Raw genomic sequence first — 17,185 nt, 5'->3', positions numbered from 1 at the left:
TGCATTTGAGCTTTATCAGTCAAATTAAAAGAATAAACCTTTCACTGCTACTTGGTTTCTGCTTCAGGGTAACTCTGCTCTGATTGTTAACATGATACAGTAAAATCTCACTTTTTTCATTGTTGGTGTGTCTCTGATAATCTTTCAGTTATGCCGTGTTCAGGAAAATTGAGTCTTTCTACACAGGAGGACCCATTCAGGTAATGAATGGTCAACAGAAATTTACCTTTACTTTGCATTTAATATGTCTGACCATCATTTGCTGAAAAACCTACTCTGCTCTCTGTTTTTGACCTAGGTTACTCAAGCTGGGGATTATATGTTTTGTGCTTGTGGGAGCAAGGTCAATATAGTGGACATTGAAACAGGAGATATCATACACAGTATTGAACAGGTACTAAGACATGCCCACTCCCCCAAAAAGCACCTGTGCAGTGAAGATGTATATGACGTAGATGCTAACAATGCAGTTGAGCCTCCAAACCTTTCTTTTGTCATGAATTCAAAGGGTCGCTTTATGGGAGTATCCTTTTTTTCCAGCTTCACCATTCTGTTTACATTCTGGAAATGATAGCACAGTATTGGAAGTCATAATTGCTGAGAAAATCTTATTATTATGCAGTTAGACAATTGAACAGTCCAGTTAAACAAATGTGACACTGGAATGGGATCATCAAAAGGGGAAAAGGAAAGTGATGTTGAGGTATACTGGCTTAAGTAGATTACTCAATAACTAGAATAATTTATACTACATAGTTATCAAAAGTATTTACATTTATATATTCCGATTGAAGAAATATTCACCTACGCAGCACAAGCATAAATATAAAACAAATCAGTTAAGAATAATTTATGAATTATTAATTGTTATCTATTATCAATTAGCTTAATAGACATAATACTTGAAAACACAGTTACTGTTTAATTAGAAGGATGATGCAAATAAGTCATCTGATAGTTGTTCTTCCACTCTTTGTTTCAGGATGATGAAACCGAGATTACGGTATTCGCCCTCAGCGATGATGATGAGGTAGACGACCGCAGGGCTGCCGGGGATTCTTCTAGCACTGGGGCAGGAAGCAGGTCCCGTAATACTAATGCACGCACCGTGCAAAGCCAGCTTGCTTCCAGGGGATATTGCGACAGCCACACTGGAAGGATTTCACATGCCATACACCCCAAGGGACAACAGGCTGGGCTCTTCCTTCCTGATTTACACATGCTTCTTCCAATGTTTAAAAATATAAAATCACGCTATTATTTAAAAATATGTCTATGTTTAGACAAAAACTTCATACTGAGGAAAAAATGAAGATAAATGAAGCATCTCATCAGTTGATATTTTGTACTGTGTCATTTGAATTGCTTCAGCTGTTATCAAGAATGCGTTTTTTGTAGCATGAAGGGGTTGGTGGTTTTTTTATTATTATTAACAAAGCTGAAACTCCTTTCAAATTTCATTTGAGAAATGAAAATGTACCATATTTTTCTTTCTATTTTTCTTCTGTTCCATTAGATTTTGGTAACAGGAAGCCAAGCGCTACTGCTGAAGCAATGGGACTGGCTAGGAAATAAGTGCACACGGACATGGAAGGCTGTCCATACAGCTCCTGTGGCCAGTATGACCTTTGACCCCTCTTCCACTTTGTTAGCCACAGGTATGGCCTGTGGCTGAGCAGACAGCTGCAATCAGAGCAAGTCCCCTGCCTTTCTGGCAGGGATCATCTCTGGGGGAGGCTCAGCTCCTGAGTGCTTGCTTTCTTTGCAGCTAAATCTCGGAGGCTGCTCAGGACTGGTCTGATTTATTTGCCACTTCTCTTCCTTGCTCCCTCCAGGTGGCTGTGATAGCACCATCAAGATCTGGGACATTCCCCGGCAGTACTGCACGCACAACCTGAAAGGCTCTTCTGGGGTTGTTCAGTAAGGATTCCCTCTTTGCAGTGGGGAAGTTTAGTCTGGAGAATTTGGGAATGCTTCATAAATGGATGGGAAATTCTTTTTTCTTCTTCTCTGTGTCACCTGGCTACTTGCAGTAAATGTAATGCCACTCCCGTTCTGCTGTTTTCATTCTTTTACAAATGCATTTGCAAACGCAGATACTCCTGATGCCTTCTGCTCTCTTTCCTCTTGGGTGAGAATCATTTCAGGAGTGAATGTAAATCAATTCTGCAATGCAGGGTGATGCTGTCATTGCTCTGGGCGTTTCTTCATACAGGAAATCAGGTTTCTTCTGGGAACTTAGTGGGTGTGTTGTGAAGAAAAGGAAGCTGAGAGGAAAGCAAAGACGTACATTTTGGTTACCTCTCAAGTGGAATGAGTGAGGGGAGACAATTCAACTTAGCTTCACATCTTTCTTACTTCGGAAAACCTAGCTCCATTCACAGAGTAGCCCTCCCCCTGCTCCTCCTCCCCAGCCACTTCCATGAGGGCAGCTTAAATACAAGATAGAAGGTCGTTGTATAGCCAAATCTCTGTTTTTCCATTTATTTATTTGTTTGATATTCTGCCTTTAATTTTTACAGCTCAGGTGATGTACTTAATTCTTCTTCGTCTCTCCCTCCTATTTTGCCCACAACATGTGTGATGGGTTGGGCTGAGAAAGTTACCGGCTCAAAGGCATCCATTCCGTTCCCATCCCAAGGGAGGAATAGAACTCACCTTAACCCAGTTTCTAGTCTGGCACCTTGACCACTAAGCCAACTGGCTCTTTTCCACAGGGGAAGCCATTTTAGACCTTGTGCAGGTGACCAGGAGAAAGAGTTGAAGAGAAAGAATTTTTCTGGTTTTTCTCTTTGCCAGCCTTGTCAAGTTCCACCCAGACATCTCTCAGCCTCAGCTGTTCTCCTCCTCTATGGACAACAGCATCCGGCTTTGGGACCTGAAGTCCAGCCAATGTGTCAGCCAGCTGGACAACCACTACAGCTTAGTCACCTCGCTTTCATTCTGCCCAGACAATGAGACCCTCATCAGGTGAGATTCCTGGAAGACTGCCTTGCCCCCTTTCTTGAAAAGGGTCCGTTTGGCTGCCTTTTGGCATTTGTGCAGCCTTGCATAGGAATGTGCTTCTCATTTTTGCAATGGCTTGTAACACTGCCTGTTGGCTGGTTGTTCCCATTTCACCATCAGGGTCTGGGTCATGTGCTGTGATACAAAATCAGTTAAATGGTTTCGCACAGGAAATGCTGTCTTTGAAGGCAGGAGGAGGTGAAATGCAGCCTCTGCTAAAATTGAGCAAAAGCAAATGTACAGCAAATGGAATGAAAACAAAATAAAATTGCATGCTTTTACAGAAATGGAACACATACAGTATTTCAATTTTAAGTTATGCTTAGGCAGCAATATAAGGTGCCTGATCGATCCCTCGATCCCTCTGAGTCTCTTGTCGTGTAGTACAATATGGACATTGTGACAGTTTTACATGCTCAGTGAGACTTTCAAAATGCAGCATAGACACTATTTTGCTCTTAAATGTATTAACTGCATCCAGTTTCCTACTTGCAAATGTAGGGTAATGATCTTGTGGCTGGTTTTGCACAACTCACGGACTAGATTGATAACTTATGGTTCAGCACTTGCGAAAAGCCAGCTCTTATCTGAGAGTAGCCTGTACCAGTTTATTATGGAAACCATAATATAGTTGCTTCCTTAGACAGAAGGTGTTGTGTTCATTCAGTTGTGTCGAGTTTACAGTCTGTGTTTTGATTGCAGTTCTGGCCGTGATAAGATTTGCACCGTATGGGATCTGAAAGCCAAAAAGGTCAAAAGCACCATCCCTGTCTATGAGGTGAAGTACCTTCTAATTTTTGCCTGAGTCAATTATATTGAGCTTCCATAGAAACTGTTTGTCCATCAGTCCCAAAAGAAAGACCCTTGATCTCAATTGTATATTAATCTTAAAAGGCTCAGAATCCAAAGTGTTGTAGCTTTTTTTGTGAATCCGCTAAGCAGGTCCTTTTTTGTCTACATTTCCAACTTCCGCAAGGAGCAGCTGTCTGGAGTACCAGTGGGCATCTCATAGTCTCTCCTGAGGCCAGAATTTGCCCACTGACTGCTAACCTCTGCTGCAATGCCGCCTCAGCTTCTTCAGGGACCCAGAAGCTGATCTGCTACATTTTAAATGAAGAAATCAATACACTTGAGTTTCCTGGCTTCATCCCTTCTGGAAGTCCTCTATCCCACTTTCTGCCCGGAGGAGAGTTCTGGCACCCACTGGCAGCTCTTACTTGTGGGACCATAGATCAGTGGCTGGGCTCTGATGGATAGACTCCTTCCTTCTCCTCAGTCCCACCCAAAGGGCCTTATTCAGTATCTAAATGGATTATTTGTTCCCAGGCAAACTTTGACAATAGTAACGTGTTCAACTTTTGTGAACTTCAGTGCACTGTTAGCAATGTATGTTCTCTGATATCCTTGCTGATCACTCTTCCTCAGACTGGCTTCTCTTTCCATCTTAGACCATTGAATCTGTAGTCTTACTACCACAAGAACTGGATTTATCGAACTTGGGTGTGACTAAATCCAGCACTCACTTTCTCACTGCCGGTAGCAAAGGTGAGTCAAGCTTTTATGATGGGCTCCTCATCCAAGTAGTGGGGGATGAGCCTTCTGTCTCCGCTGCCTGTGAAGACTAAAGCTGAGCGTTTGCATGGAGGGTGGTGGTAGGTATTCCATCGAAGGATGGCTGGGTGGGGGTGGGCAGGCATTGGTCTGAAGTAGACCCCCAACGATCCATTTTCAGCATAGGAGGACGTGGGCTTTCTGGCAATATTTTGTTATTTGGAGGGGGTGCAAGAAATGAAGGGCTTTGGGAGAAGCTTTAACAGACTCAAAGCAGCCATTCCACCTCTCACAAATTTTGAAACCCAAGAAAAAGAAATGATTTTAAGGGACAAAATGGGACTCTTAAACTCAGAATTATAAGACCCTCAATGTCTCCAAATCCAGCCCTCTGCAGGTCTCCTTCACAGCCATTTTGGGTTTATTTAAATGTGCACCATTCTCCGGGAGTAGGGAGGTGTCTGGGTTTCCAATTTTGCCAACTCTAGGAGTTATTGGATGACAGGCGATTTGTGTGCTGTACTTTAGGAGTCCTCCGGGTGTGGGACGCATCCACAGCTACCTGTGTACATAGCCAGTCCCTGCCTCACCTGCCAGCAGAGCCTAAAGTGGACGTGATTGGACAACACAGCCTCATGCATTGCAGTCTAGTGCCAATCAAAAATGAATTAGTGTCTGTGAATGTTGACCGCAATATCTGCTTGTATGATGCACAGACGCTTGAGCTCAAGAAACAGGTACCCAATTTTATCACTTTCCAAGGAAGCAAAGCAGCAGACAACATGGTGGAGGGGAAAGGCATGCAACTACCTATTGGCCTTTAGCAGCATTATTTTTATGTGGGCCACTATGTTATCACCAAATGGGTCTCCGAGGTGGGGTGTGGGAGGAGTCACTGTATGGGTATTGTTACAGCCCAATTGCCTGGAGACTGAGGTAATCTGAGGACACTCCCTGTGAACATAACAATGGGGTGTGGCATCTGCAGATACTAGGATGTTCAAACCCCCATCTCCCAGATTGCACAGATAGGACCCCAAAGCTAAATAGAACCAGGGTGTCACCTTATTAAAGACATGAGTAGCAAATAGATTGAATAAATAAGTAACTAAATAAGAAATAAGAAACAAAGAATCTGTCAACTGCAAACAACCTGAATGTAGGAAGAAAAGAAACCAGAGGAGAAAGTCTTGTCCCCTTTGGAAGAGGGGACGAAAGCTCTGTTCTGGCCTAGGCAGGCTGGCCAAGCTTAGGACTGCTGAAATCAGTGGGAATCCTGTTAATCAGCTTGGTGCCACACTAAAGGTCTGCCAGTCTACAGCATTGCCAGAGTACAACAAGAATCACAGGTATGGATGGATGAAATTCTGTGAACTCAGCAGAACTTGTAAGACATGAGCATAACAGAAATGTTTAGTTAATTTGAAATCTTCAAATTTCATCATTGCTCAAAATCAAATACAATTCCTTGCAAGAATTGATGATTGCGGGAAATGTTTCCTTTTTTTAATTTTTAAAAAACACTGTTTCTTAATTTCTCCCTTAGTTTTCAGGTTATAATGGAGAAGTGTTGGATGTCCGGTTCCTGGGTCCAAAGGACTCACACATAGTTGTGGCGACCAATAGCCCCCAGCTAAAAGTATTTGAGTTGTCATCTTCAAACTGCCAGATTCTGCCAGGCCATTCAGGTGAGTGATGGGAAACACGGGCAGTTTCCATCTTTGACCTTTGCAGTGCGATGAGTGTGCATCCACTCTACTTTTTGGTGGATGGAGAAAGAAATCAGCTCTGTTCTTAACTTTCCTGGGTCCCGCAAGATGTACGTCCTTAAGAGACGGGACCTGCAACATTCCTGCTTCCCCGCTCTGGTGGGTCAGGTAGACATAAGCGGGGAGAGACGGTCCTTTAGATAATCTGGTCTCGTACCAGGTAGGCATGAGGTGACAACCAGAACCTTGAATTGCACCCAGAAACAAATTGGCAGCCAATGCAACTCCCACATTGGGAGCTACATATAATGTGTCCAAATACAATATGGACAGATTCTCAAGTGGGAACTCTGATTTGTTCTAAGATCCATTTATTCATTTCCTTGGCTATCTCTGGTATTCTCGGGAGTCTTCTCCAACACCAAAATTCATCTGTACTTGATCTGAGATTGTTTAAATGCAATCTCAGATTAACAGCAACACATGATCTATCACACTCTGTCATCATTTATTTTACCCATCCACCCCCCAAAAAAAGCCAAAATGGAGAAGCCGTGTGTAAAGAACAAAGTGCACCTTATGATTCAATAGCTTGTAGAACCACCCTTAGCAACGATCCCTTGTTTTTATCAGTCTCTCAGATCATTGTGGAGGCATTTTGGCCCCCTCTTTACTTTGCTTCGGTTCACTGAGGTTTGTAGGCCTTCGTTTATGCACCCGGCGTCTCCCAGGCTTTAGAACACTTCAGTATGCAGAGAGGTTCATGGGCAACTCAATGCCTACAAGGTGCCCCCCGCATCCTGTGGCTGCAAAACAAGCCTAAATTGTGTCTCCTCAACCACCGTGCTTGGCAGTTGGTCTGAGATGTTTGTGTTCCTTGGCTGTGTTTGGTTTTCAACACACATGATCCTGTGCATTGTGGCCAAAGGCCTCGTCTGTCGAAAGGAGAGGGTTCCAGGAGTTGTGATTTGTTCAGATGTAGCTCTGCAAACTGAGGCCATGCTGTCATGCTCTTTTTCAAGAGAGGAAGCTTTCTTTCTGGTGTCCCTTCCAAACAAACCACACTTATTCAGAGTTTTTGTAATTGTACTGTTGTGGACTTTAACATTTAATTTGCTAACAGAGGCCTGTAGAATCCAAGATGTAATTTTTGCAATTTCTCTGAGCTTTGAATGGTCTGACTTTGGGGTTGCTGGGACAGCCACTCCTGGAAGACTGGCACTGCCTTGAATGTTTTCCCCTGGTGAATAATCTTCCTCTCTGGAGAATGGTGGACTTTAAATTATCTGGAAATGGCCTTTATAACCCCTCCCAGATTGATGGTCAGCACCAATTGCTTCTCTGGAAACCTTTTCTGATGTCTTCCCTCTTTGGCATTGTGTGAACAGCAAGCGCCTAAAACTTTGGCTTTTGTAGAGGTTGTCCCAATTGCTGATGCTCAGTTGATCAAGGGCCCCAGATTAGCAGCTCCTGGCTGCTACGTAGCCTCCTCGTACCTATGGAAGAAGTCAGGGTGGACTTAAGTTTTCCACACAGGGCTTCTCCACTTTCTTTTTGTAAAATAAATGATGCCGTGTTGTTCTTCATCTGAGGCTGAATTCACCTATTTTAAAGAACTGCTGAGGACCAGATGATTTGTACCATGTCCTGAGACATAAAACCTTAGAACCGTATACATACATGCATACATACATACACCAATGCTTTATTTAAACATATTTCTGTTTGTATGTATTATGTGTTGTATATCAATGACCTCTGTAAATGCCATATGCTAAATTACACCCTCCCCTTTTTTGGATTTGTTTCCATTTCAGAAACTACTGCCAAATATCTCCAAAGTTAGTGAAGAAGTATTTGCAAGCATTCCATGACTTCTTGAAAACTTAACAAATAACTAGGACCAGGAAGTTGTTAGTCCAATTACAACAATTACCTGAACATTTGCTGGATACCAATATGAAATGATTGCTCAAAAGCTGTGTTTTCTCCTGTGTTTTCTCATGTGATTTCTTGCAGATATTGTCCTTGCCTTGGACGTCTTCCGAAAGGGGAGGTTATTTGCTAGCTGTTCAAAGGTATCAAGCATTTTAATTTTTAATTCATTTCAGAAGTAACAGGAATATTAGAGTTTGAACTAGGAACTTCATGTATGGTAGCTGTTGGGATGTAAGCAAATTTAGCAACTGGAAGACATTTCACATGTCTTGTTAAGCTGAAAGTTTTCAAACTGTTCTTCATGACCTCTTGGGAAATCATGAACAAAATTCTGAGAGTTGCATTCAAAACTCGTTGGAAAATCCATCTTGTGTGTCCTTCCCCTTTTGGAAGGAGAACAAACTCAGCAATAGGAGGGTCCCTGAGGACAGCACTTTTTGGAGGGGGGGGAGGATTGCCCTATAATTGCCATGTAGGTCAGTTCCCCCCCCCCAGCGTCCCTCCCCCCCTCCACAACTATGTCTTGGCAGCTGTTCAGAGTTGTAGCCGACCTGCACGTAGCCGTTTGCGACCTGGTTTCAAAGTTCAAATCCCCTGCCCTCCCCCCCCCCCCGCAGTCACATGATTGCAGTTTGGGCACTTTGCTTTCCTTTATGGCTGTTTACAGCATCCCAGAGTCCCATGACTGGTTTTCAGGGTGTCTGGCTGGAAATCAGCATTTATATTTCCGTTTTTAAAAAAAGCCCCTTGGGTATCCTAGGTTCTTTTTTTAATCACTTCTGCTCTGGCTGAAGAGCTGCAGGGTTTGGCTAATGACCACCACCGAAAAGGTTTCCTCATACAACGGGGGCCAAGCATTTGAGGACCGGCTTCACAACTGCCGGGATCACAATTCAGGGCCCAGTTGTGGTCATAGACTGAGGGCTACCTGCAGGCATCCTTCAGATGGGCCTTCTGCACTGATATTGAATCAATGGCACTTAATTAATTAATGTTAATATATATTGCTAGTTCATATGTGAGATGCCATGCGCTAAATAAGGAAATGGCACTTCATCTTGGCCTCTAGAGTTTAACTCAGGAGTTGTGAAATATATAATGGCATATGTAAATAAATTATTTCCTGTTTTAGATTAAGGGACACGTGCACACAGAGATAACTCTGGCAGTAAAGTTGTTTGGGAAGCATTTGAAGCGCTGCCAAACTCTGCCACCCTCCACCTGAGTAGTTGAAGGTCCTGCTGCCTGGAGAGAGTTCCTGCCCTCGACTGCAGGAAATAAATCCCTTTATGTTTTTCCGAGGGGCTCCCCATGCCTGTGGATTTGTTAGTTTACTTAGGACTTACTGATTTATGGGAAATTATAAGTACAAAAGATTCTCTTGGTGTTGAGCAGTAATATAATAATAAACGGAGATCAGAGAGCAAAGGAAAATGTTGATATGATGAAATAAATGAAAATCAAAAGGCTGATATTAATGATCTGTGAAAAGGGAAGGGAAGCCAAGCCATGTTTAAAAGCCCAACTCTGGTAGAGGCAGGCTGGAGGAGGAGAGGCATTCTGAGGCTTCCCTCTCACCAGCAAGGCCCTGCTGTTCAGGGGAGCAGTTACTACAGTGCTCAGTGCCCCAAAGGAAAAGGGGTTGGGAATTAAAGGAGCAGAGTAGCACCACTGATTTTGATGGTTTGGTGGGGAAAGGAAGAGGTTTCTTTCCAGGATACAGAGCCAAAGAGGCGGATGAGGTAGAGAAGCCAGCTAAAAAGAGCCGTGGATTGGGGCCTAAAGCTTGAGGTCACTGAGATGATGTGGTGGCAACAGTGGCATTTATCATAATAAACGATGATCACAAGAGAGTAACGATAGTGCCAACATCCCAAAAGGGACTCAGCTTAGTACTTCCATTGTAATGGCTCATGAAGGTATATAAGTTATGTGTTTTGCATTGCATTGTTATGACACTCATTTTGCTATTCCTCCCTCCCTTGCAAACGCTACTGAGGGGTTGGTGTGGGCTGTGGAGATCAGAGTACATTGGAGACTTGTTTCTGTGTCACCAAGCTGTAAGCAACTTCTTCCATAACCAGTTAGGATCTCAGTGTGATCTTTTGAAGCCTTTTCTGACACTCAGAACAAAACAAAGGACCTCTTCTGCTTTCAGGATAAGACCTTCCGGATTTGGCAGATGACAGAAGATGGCCAGGTGTCATGTGTGGCTCAAGGACAAGGCCACACCCATCAAGTGGGTGCCCTTGCCTGCTCCAAGTAAGAGAAGTCTTCCCTCCCCCTCCCCTGCTTTTGAGGACAGTCCCTTGTGCACGATGGCTGTGATACCTGGTACCCTTCCTTTCCTCAGGATGGGGTGAGGGCACAGGTCACGTGGCAGGTGGCCATACTGTCTTCATTCAAGGAAGCTGCTTCGCACTGTGATGAGGGTTGGGGTAGTTATTCATCCATGCTAATGATCCCAAACTATCAAGAGTTCAATACCCTGGAAATGCCCGAAGAGTGATGGTACCTTCTCCTTTGACACCTTCTATGTTTCCATCCCCTGATTCTTAAACAGAGTCTCCCCCTAGAATAGACGTGGCTCTTTCGTCCAGGCATTTGGGAGAAGACAAGAAGTCAGCCTGGCTGGTCTGGGGAGAAGGACCAGGGGAGACAGGATAGCAGTCTTCTAATATTTGAGGGGGGGGGGGTTCAAGCTGTTTTCCAAGGCACCTGAAGGCCAGGCAAGGAACAATGGATGGGAGCTGAACAAGGAGAGATTCAGCCTGGAAATAAGGAGAAACCTTCTGACGGTGGGAAAAACCGACCCATGGAACAGAAGTTGCATTTGGACGTTGTGGGAGCTTCATCACTGGAAGCTCTCAAGAGGAGACTGGGCTGCCATTTGTCAGGAATGGTGTAGTGCAGTGATGGCTAACCTTTTTGTCGCCACATGCAATAATGCAATGTGCGTGCAACACCCCTTATGTGCCCCCCGCGCATGCATACAGAACCCCGTGCTCCCCTGTGCATATGTGCATGGCCCCCTCACATGCACCCTGCACATGCATGTTGAACCACCTCCCCATGCCCCACACATGTGGGGCAGAGACCCAAAAACCACCTGGCCGGTGGGAGGTGTGCAGACATGCACGGTGAAGCTGAGCTTGGGTGATGGCTCACATGCCTAGAAAGAGGGCTCTGGGTGACACCTGTGCCACGCATGCCATAGGTTCGCCATACTATAGGGTCTCCTGTTTGGGCAGAGGATTGGACTCCAAGACCTACAAGGTCCCTTCCGACTCTGTTAATCTGTTAATTAAATAAATTCAGGGAGGACATAGTTTTTGTACCAGGCATTATTTCCAGGAGTGACCTAGAGGGCCTTTTAGTACCAGTTGCTTGGGGGGGGGGAGTGTTGTAGGTGATGATCCCCTCCCACTTTTGGGGAGCCCAGAAGAGCCTCTGGCCTCAGTGGGGACAAAATGCTTGGGGGGCCCTTTGCTACAAGCCCTCCTCATTGTGACTCCTTGTCAACTCCTGCGCTGCAAGTGAACTGGCTGCTTCTCTGCGCTGGCTTCAGGCCCAGGAAACCAGCTGTTGAAAGCGATGAGATTCTTGGCAGAAAGCACGGGCACCAGGTGCAGTAAGAGGGGCCTTCAGGTACTCCTCAAGGTGTGTGCTCTGCACCTGAAATCTTCTCGGGCGATACTTCAAGGCAGAAATAGATACATCAAGCTTCTTCATTTTGAGCTGATGTCAGGACAAAGAGAGTGCCTGAGGCTGGAACATTTTTGACATTCTTTGTGTGGCTTCCTTTTGAAGTCTAAAATGTCTCTGTTTACAAAAGCAGTCCCTGTTTTGACAAGTCATGGGGAGGACATTTCAATTACAATACACAGCAATGCTTCCAAAGCTATTTTTAAAAAATCTGGAAGGACAGAATTTTTTGTCAGTGACAAGAAGTTGCATTTATTTGGTGTATTTATTTGGTCAGGGCTGCAGCCAGGCACGTTAATTCATGTCAAGTCAGGAAATGAACACCAGAAGAACTACCTGTAGTGGCTGTGTGTGTGCGTGCGCTTGTTACTTGGAAAGTGCTCACCTCACTCAGAGTGACTCTGGGCAGTGTGCATTTAAACCCAAAAGCCTCCATAGGAATGATACGTCCCATCAAGGGGCCCATAAAGTCAGACCGTGGAGAGAGGGGGGAGCTGCCAGGCGCCAGTTAACCCAGCCACTGGTTGCTTCTCTGTGTGGCCCTTCCAGAAGGCCTCCCTTCTGGGGCCTGAAGCCTTCCTTCCTGGCCTCTGCTGGTCAGAATCTGTAGTAGAGTCAGAGACTCCTCAACTGTCCCTCCGGCCAACAGAGGCTCACGGCCAGGCTATCTTGAGGGGTTTTTTTCCTCATCCTCCTCTTCAGGTCTGAATGAGGGTTTATTTAATCGGTTTTGCATTTTCTCTTCACAGTCATCATCTCCAGACTCATTCATGCTCTGGGATGAGCGGAGTTTGGCCTACAGTACTTTTTCTAAAGTTTTTCACCTACAGTACAGGTAGTCCTCGACCTACAGCCACAATTGAGCCCAACATTTCTGTACTAAGCAAGGCAGTTGTTAAGTGAGCTTTGTCCCACTTTATGACATTTTCTGCCACAGTTCTTTAGTGAATCATGTGGTCATTAAGCAAATCTGGCTTCTGCCATTGACTTGGCTTGTGGGAGGCTGGCTAGGAAGGTTGCAGAAGGTAATCATGTGACCCCAAGACAGGGCAACTGCCATAAACAATGACTTGATCACATGACCATGAGGGTGCAATGGTCGTAAGTGTGGAAAACGCTGATAGATCACATTTTTCAGTGCCGTTATAACTTTGAACGGTCCCTAAATAAATGGTTGTAATTTGAGGACTGCCTGTAAAAACTTGTTTCTCCTCTTGGAAGGACCCTGTGGATGAGGGGTCGGTTTCTGGCCATATCTGGAACATGAGTGTGGTAGAGGCACACTCTCAACTTTGCTGTCACAAAACAGCTGCTAGGAGGGGGCAGGGCCAGCCACCTGCCACCCATTGACTAAAAGACAAATCCAAGCCTACATTTCTGTAAACATTAGTAACCATTTATTGTACTTGGAGCATCCCCGTCTCCTGGATAAGTTGCCATGTGTGTGTTAAAAGGGTAAACGGCCCAGTTAGAAGGGGGCAGTAATGAGCAACCTTCCAGATATGACATTTCTTTGATTATTGAAATAAACGTTTATATAAAATATAAAATAAAATAGCAGCTATTTTGTGAGAACGCTTACAATGTGCTCCCTAAATGCCACTCCGTGTGGCCCTCAACAACTTCCCTGCTCTGGCTTCTCACTTCAGGGTAGCACAGGGATCCTGTGAGCCTCTAGAGCAGCGTTTGTCAACCTTGGCAAGTTGAAGGTGTTTGGACTTCAACTCCCAGAATTATCCTCCCAGCAAATTGTCCAGAGAGCTGGCTGCAGAATTCTGAGAGTTGGGAATCCACACATTTTTAAGTTGCCAAGGTTGAGAAACGATGCTCTAGAGATTATTCCCAGCAGCTTCAACCAAATGGTTAAACGTAACTGTCTTCTTATGGAATCTACCTGCAGTCTTTTGCTGAGGGAAAGTGACAGCCGGCAGCCAAGCACTTTCGGTTGAATAAGATGATAACCTCTGGGATCTTGGAGGAATTTTGACAACCTTCAGAATGGCAAATTTTAGAAGGTGGACTTATTGCTAAGAATTCTGGCAGTTGGTCATCCTGGGAAGCTGGACCTTGTAGTTGACAAACAGTGCTCTAAATCTGGGTTTCATTTTAACATAAACTTCCCAGAGAGTTTTAAGGAAAAGTAGTATAAAAACAACAACAAACAATGAGGATCATCGTCTATATCATTCTTTTTCTACCTGGTTTGTCTTTTTTCCAGAACAAAGGAGAATTTTCTGATCACAGCCAGCCAAGATCACACAATCAAAGTGTGGCTTCTTCCTAAATTTCCTACTCTCAGTGAAAAAGAGAACCAGATTGTGCTGTTACAAGCCACAAAAACAGAAGTGGCACACGATAAGGTAATACATTCAGAAGATCTGAAAAGCTGGGATTGGATGCGGATGCTGGGGGAGGTGGTTTTTGTTTGTGTGTGTGTGTGTGTGTGTGTGTGTGTAAGTGTATGTATGCCTTCAAGTCAGACTCAACTCTAGCCACTGCCTGGACAAGGCCCTGCAGGTTTTTGGTCACATTTCTGCCGTGATTTGCTATTGCCTCCTTCCTCGGGCTGAGAGATACTGACTGGTCCAAGGTCATTCAGCTGGCTTTGTACCTAAGGCAGGACTAGAACTTACAGACTCCCGGTTTCTAGTCTGGTGCCTTAACCATTACACCAAACTGCCTTCTGAGGCAGATGCCGATTACAAAAGGAAATAGAGTGGGATGGATAGACATTTCTATGCTCCTCAGAATCAGGCAACCTGTGGATTCCCTGGATGTTTCTGGATCTGGAGAATGTCACGTTCAGGACGAGCAATGAACAGATCTCCATATATAGATCACTCTATGTTTAATTTCCTGACCATAATCAAGAGTATGCCAATATCTGTCACCTCTACCCTTTTCCACATGAATCTTCTTTCCCTTTTTCCATCATTAATTTTAAGGCAGTATTATGTGTGCATGCATTTTAACTCTGGTCTTGCTTGGTTTCAAACCAGAATTTCTGTATTTTGACATTAAATGTTCTGTATTTTTAAACAAAAGTAAATCTGTTGATGAAATAAAAACATCACTCCTATGGTTTACGAGTGGGAGATGGAATTTCAAAACTTTTTTAAAACTGGTGGGAATAACTCTTTATATCATGCTTACTGCAGTTACATTTAAAAGTTTCGGTCGTTATTTTATTGCTTTCCTGTAACAATCCCTAAAGCTTTATTGTCATATCAGACCAGAAATATGATGTTATAAGTAGTCTGAGAGAGGGGGAGAGAGGGAGAGGGAGAGAGATGCACATCTATAAAGTGACCTGATTAGATTCATAATCAAAGAAAAGCAATCTATGTCTTGGTTGTAAGTTATTAATTAATTAATTACTATTAGATATTTTATCCTACTTTTATTACATTTACCTTTTCACACAACAACAACCCTGTGAGGTGGGTTGATCTGAGGGAGAATAACTGGCCCAGAGTCACCCAATCAGCTTTCATGTCTAAGAACTTGCAGTTTCCCACTTCTAGCCTGGTGCTTTAACCATTACATCAGATAAATGAAATAGCTGCAGATTTCATAAAATAGACTTGAAGTCATGTGAAACACACCTACCTGAGAGGAGCTTGAGCTGTCCAGGTTCCAAGGATCTTCCATGCTGCCGGGCAAAATGTGCCAATGTGTGCCATAATAAATGTTCACTGTTCTGTCTTCATTTTTAGGATGTTAATAGTGTTGCAGTGTCTCCAAATGACAAGCTAGTCGCCACAGGTTCCCAGGACAAGACAGCCAAGCTGTGGAACTGTGAAAATTGTGTGCTACTCGGAGTTTTCTCCGGACACAAACGCGGCATCTGGTGTGTGCAGTTCTCCCCTGTAGACCAAGTCTTGGCCACCTCTTCAGCAGATGGGACTGTGAAAATCTGGGATCTGCAGGACTTTAGCTGTCTGAAGGTATTGTTGTGGACAAAAAACTTAGCAGCTTACATTAATGCATTTCCATCTAGTAGTGAAATAAAAATTGCACTTGACCAGGGTGGGTGGAATAATCTACAAGAAGTTGGAAACTGTTTCTCTGAGAGAAGCTGGAATTTATCTATTATAGGAGCAAGCAAGGAAAAATACTCTGCAGGAAAAAGATATTGAAAATTATGGAAGGCTAAATGGCTACCTTCATTATTGAATAAGACCAAAAGTTTCAAAAATGAACAAAGCATCACTTTTATTAAATGGTTCTGTCTTATAAACAACAGCAGAAGTAGAAAAAAAATAGCACTAGAAAACTGGTCTAACTTGGCATTGGAAGTCATGAAACCTGATATCATGTGACCGTGATTTGTGGCTTTACTGCTAAGACAGCATTGACTCTGCTTGTTAGAAGCCAGTTGTGAGCGACACAAATGGTGGGCACATGACCGCGTGAGGCTGCAACGGTTGCAAGTGCAAGGACTGTCATGCAGTGACCTTTTCACTGCCAGCATAACTTTGAAAGGTTGCTAAGCAAAGTCATATATTTTGGTTATGAAAGCTGGCAGCCTTGTTAGGAAAGAGGAATCCTTATGGCTCTTAGCTTTTCTTTGATTGGAATAACAGATTTTGTTTTGCATGGAAGTAAATTAGTATTTTTACAGTATCTTTCCTTATCATTTCTCTGACCTGTGCAGCTATTTATGTGCCTGAAGGAATTAGACTATCCTCAATATCATGCTCATCTCTCATCTTTCCTTCCCTCATCAGACTTTTGAAGGTCATGATGCCTCTGTGCTGAAGGTCATCTTTGTGAGTGAAGGAGGACAGGTGCTTAGCAGGTATGGCCTCCAGAGAAAGAGATTGTTTGCTGGGGCAGATGTGGCAGAACTTCAGCATCTCCAAGGAGGGCTAGTAAAACTCTGGCTTGGAGGGCTGATGCTGGCCCCGGGGGGGGGGGGGGGGGGCAGAAAACGGCCTTCTAGGGAAGAGCTGCCAGGGAGTGGAGGGGTGGGGGTGGGGGGGGTGCAGAGATGCAGGCCTGATCCACATCCCCAGCACAAAGGTTCCTCTCCTCTGATGCCTCCATTCAGACCTCCCAGTTAGCACATGGGATAAAACAGGCTGGGTGGCTCTTGTGTGATGAGGTTTTGCTATGTTTTCTGAGGAAAGGAAATTTGTAAACACTTTCTGCTGGTCACAAGATTAGTATGGATTTGTTTTTTTCTCTTTGGCTGACTCTGTTCCAATTTACCTTTATTGTACTGAGTTTGGATTCCCATTTAGGATTCCTCCTTTCTTTGACATACTTTTTTG

At 44.1% G+C, this 17,185-nt stretch overlaps 1 protein-coding gene across 1 annotated transcript in view; it reads left to right on the top strand.

Moving 5' to 3' along the window:
* TBL3 (transducin beta like 3) overlaps window positions 1-17,185 on the top strand; it is a 33,782-nt gene that overhangs the window by 2,344 nt on the left and 14,253 nt on the right. The window contains exons 2-16 of the mRNA XM_081965480.1: window positions 149-200; window positions 299-394; window positions 983-1,030; window positions 1,517-1,658; window positions 1,836-1,920; window positions 2,800-2,970; window positions 3,709-3,784; window positions 4,455-4,551; window positions 5,086-5,294; window positions 6,104-6,245; window positions 8,286-8,344; window positions 10,363-10,466; window positions 14,128-14,269; window positions 15,626-15,856; window positions 16,640-16,710. Of these exons, the coding sequence (XP_081821606.1) occupies window positions 149-200; window positions 299-394; window positions 983-1,030; window positions 1,517-1,658; window positions 1,836-1,920; window positions 2,800-2,970; window positions 3,709-3,784; window positions 4,455-4,551; window positions 5,086-5,294; window positions 6,104-6,245; window positions 8,286-8,344; window positions 10,363-10,466; window positions 14,128-14,269; window positions 15,626-15,856; window positions 16,640-16,710 (1,725 nt within the window). The remainder of the gene's footprint in view (window positions 1-148; window positions 201-298; window positions 395-982; window positions 1,031-1,516; window positions 1,659-1,835; window positions 1,921-2,799; window positions 2,971-3,708; window positions 3,785-4,454; window positions 4,552-5,085; window positions 5,295-6,103; window positions 6,246-8,285; window positions 8,345-10,362; window positions 10,467-14,127; window positions 14,270-15,625; window positions 15,857-16,639; window positions 16,711-17,185) is intronic.

This window comes from Natrix helvetica (genome assembly GCF_964273705.1).
Source record: "Natrix helvetica genome assembly, chromosome: 13".
NCBI classification, from domain to species: Eukaryota; Metazoa; Chordata; class Lepidosauria; order Squamata; family Natricidae; genus Natrix; species Natrix helvetica.
The sequence above is the reverse complement of the archived record's forward strand: the minus strand, read 5'-3'. Positions and strand labels throughout refer to the sequence as shown.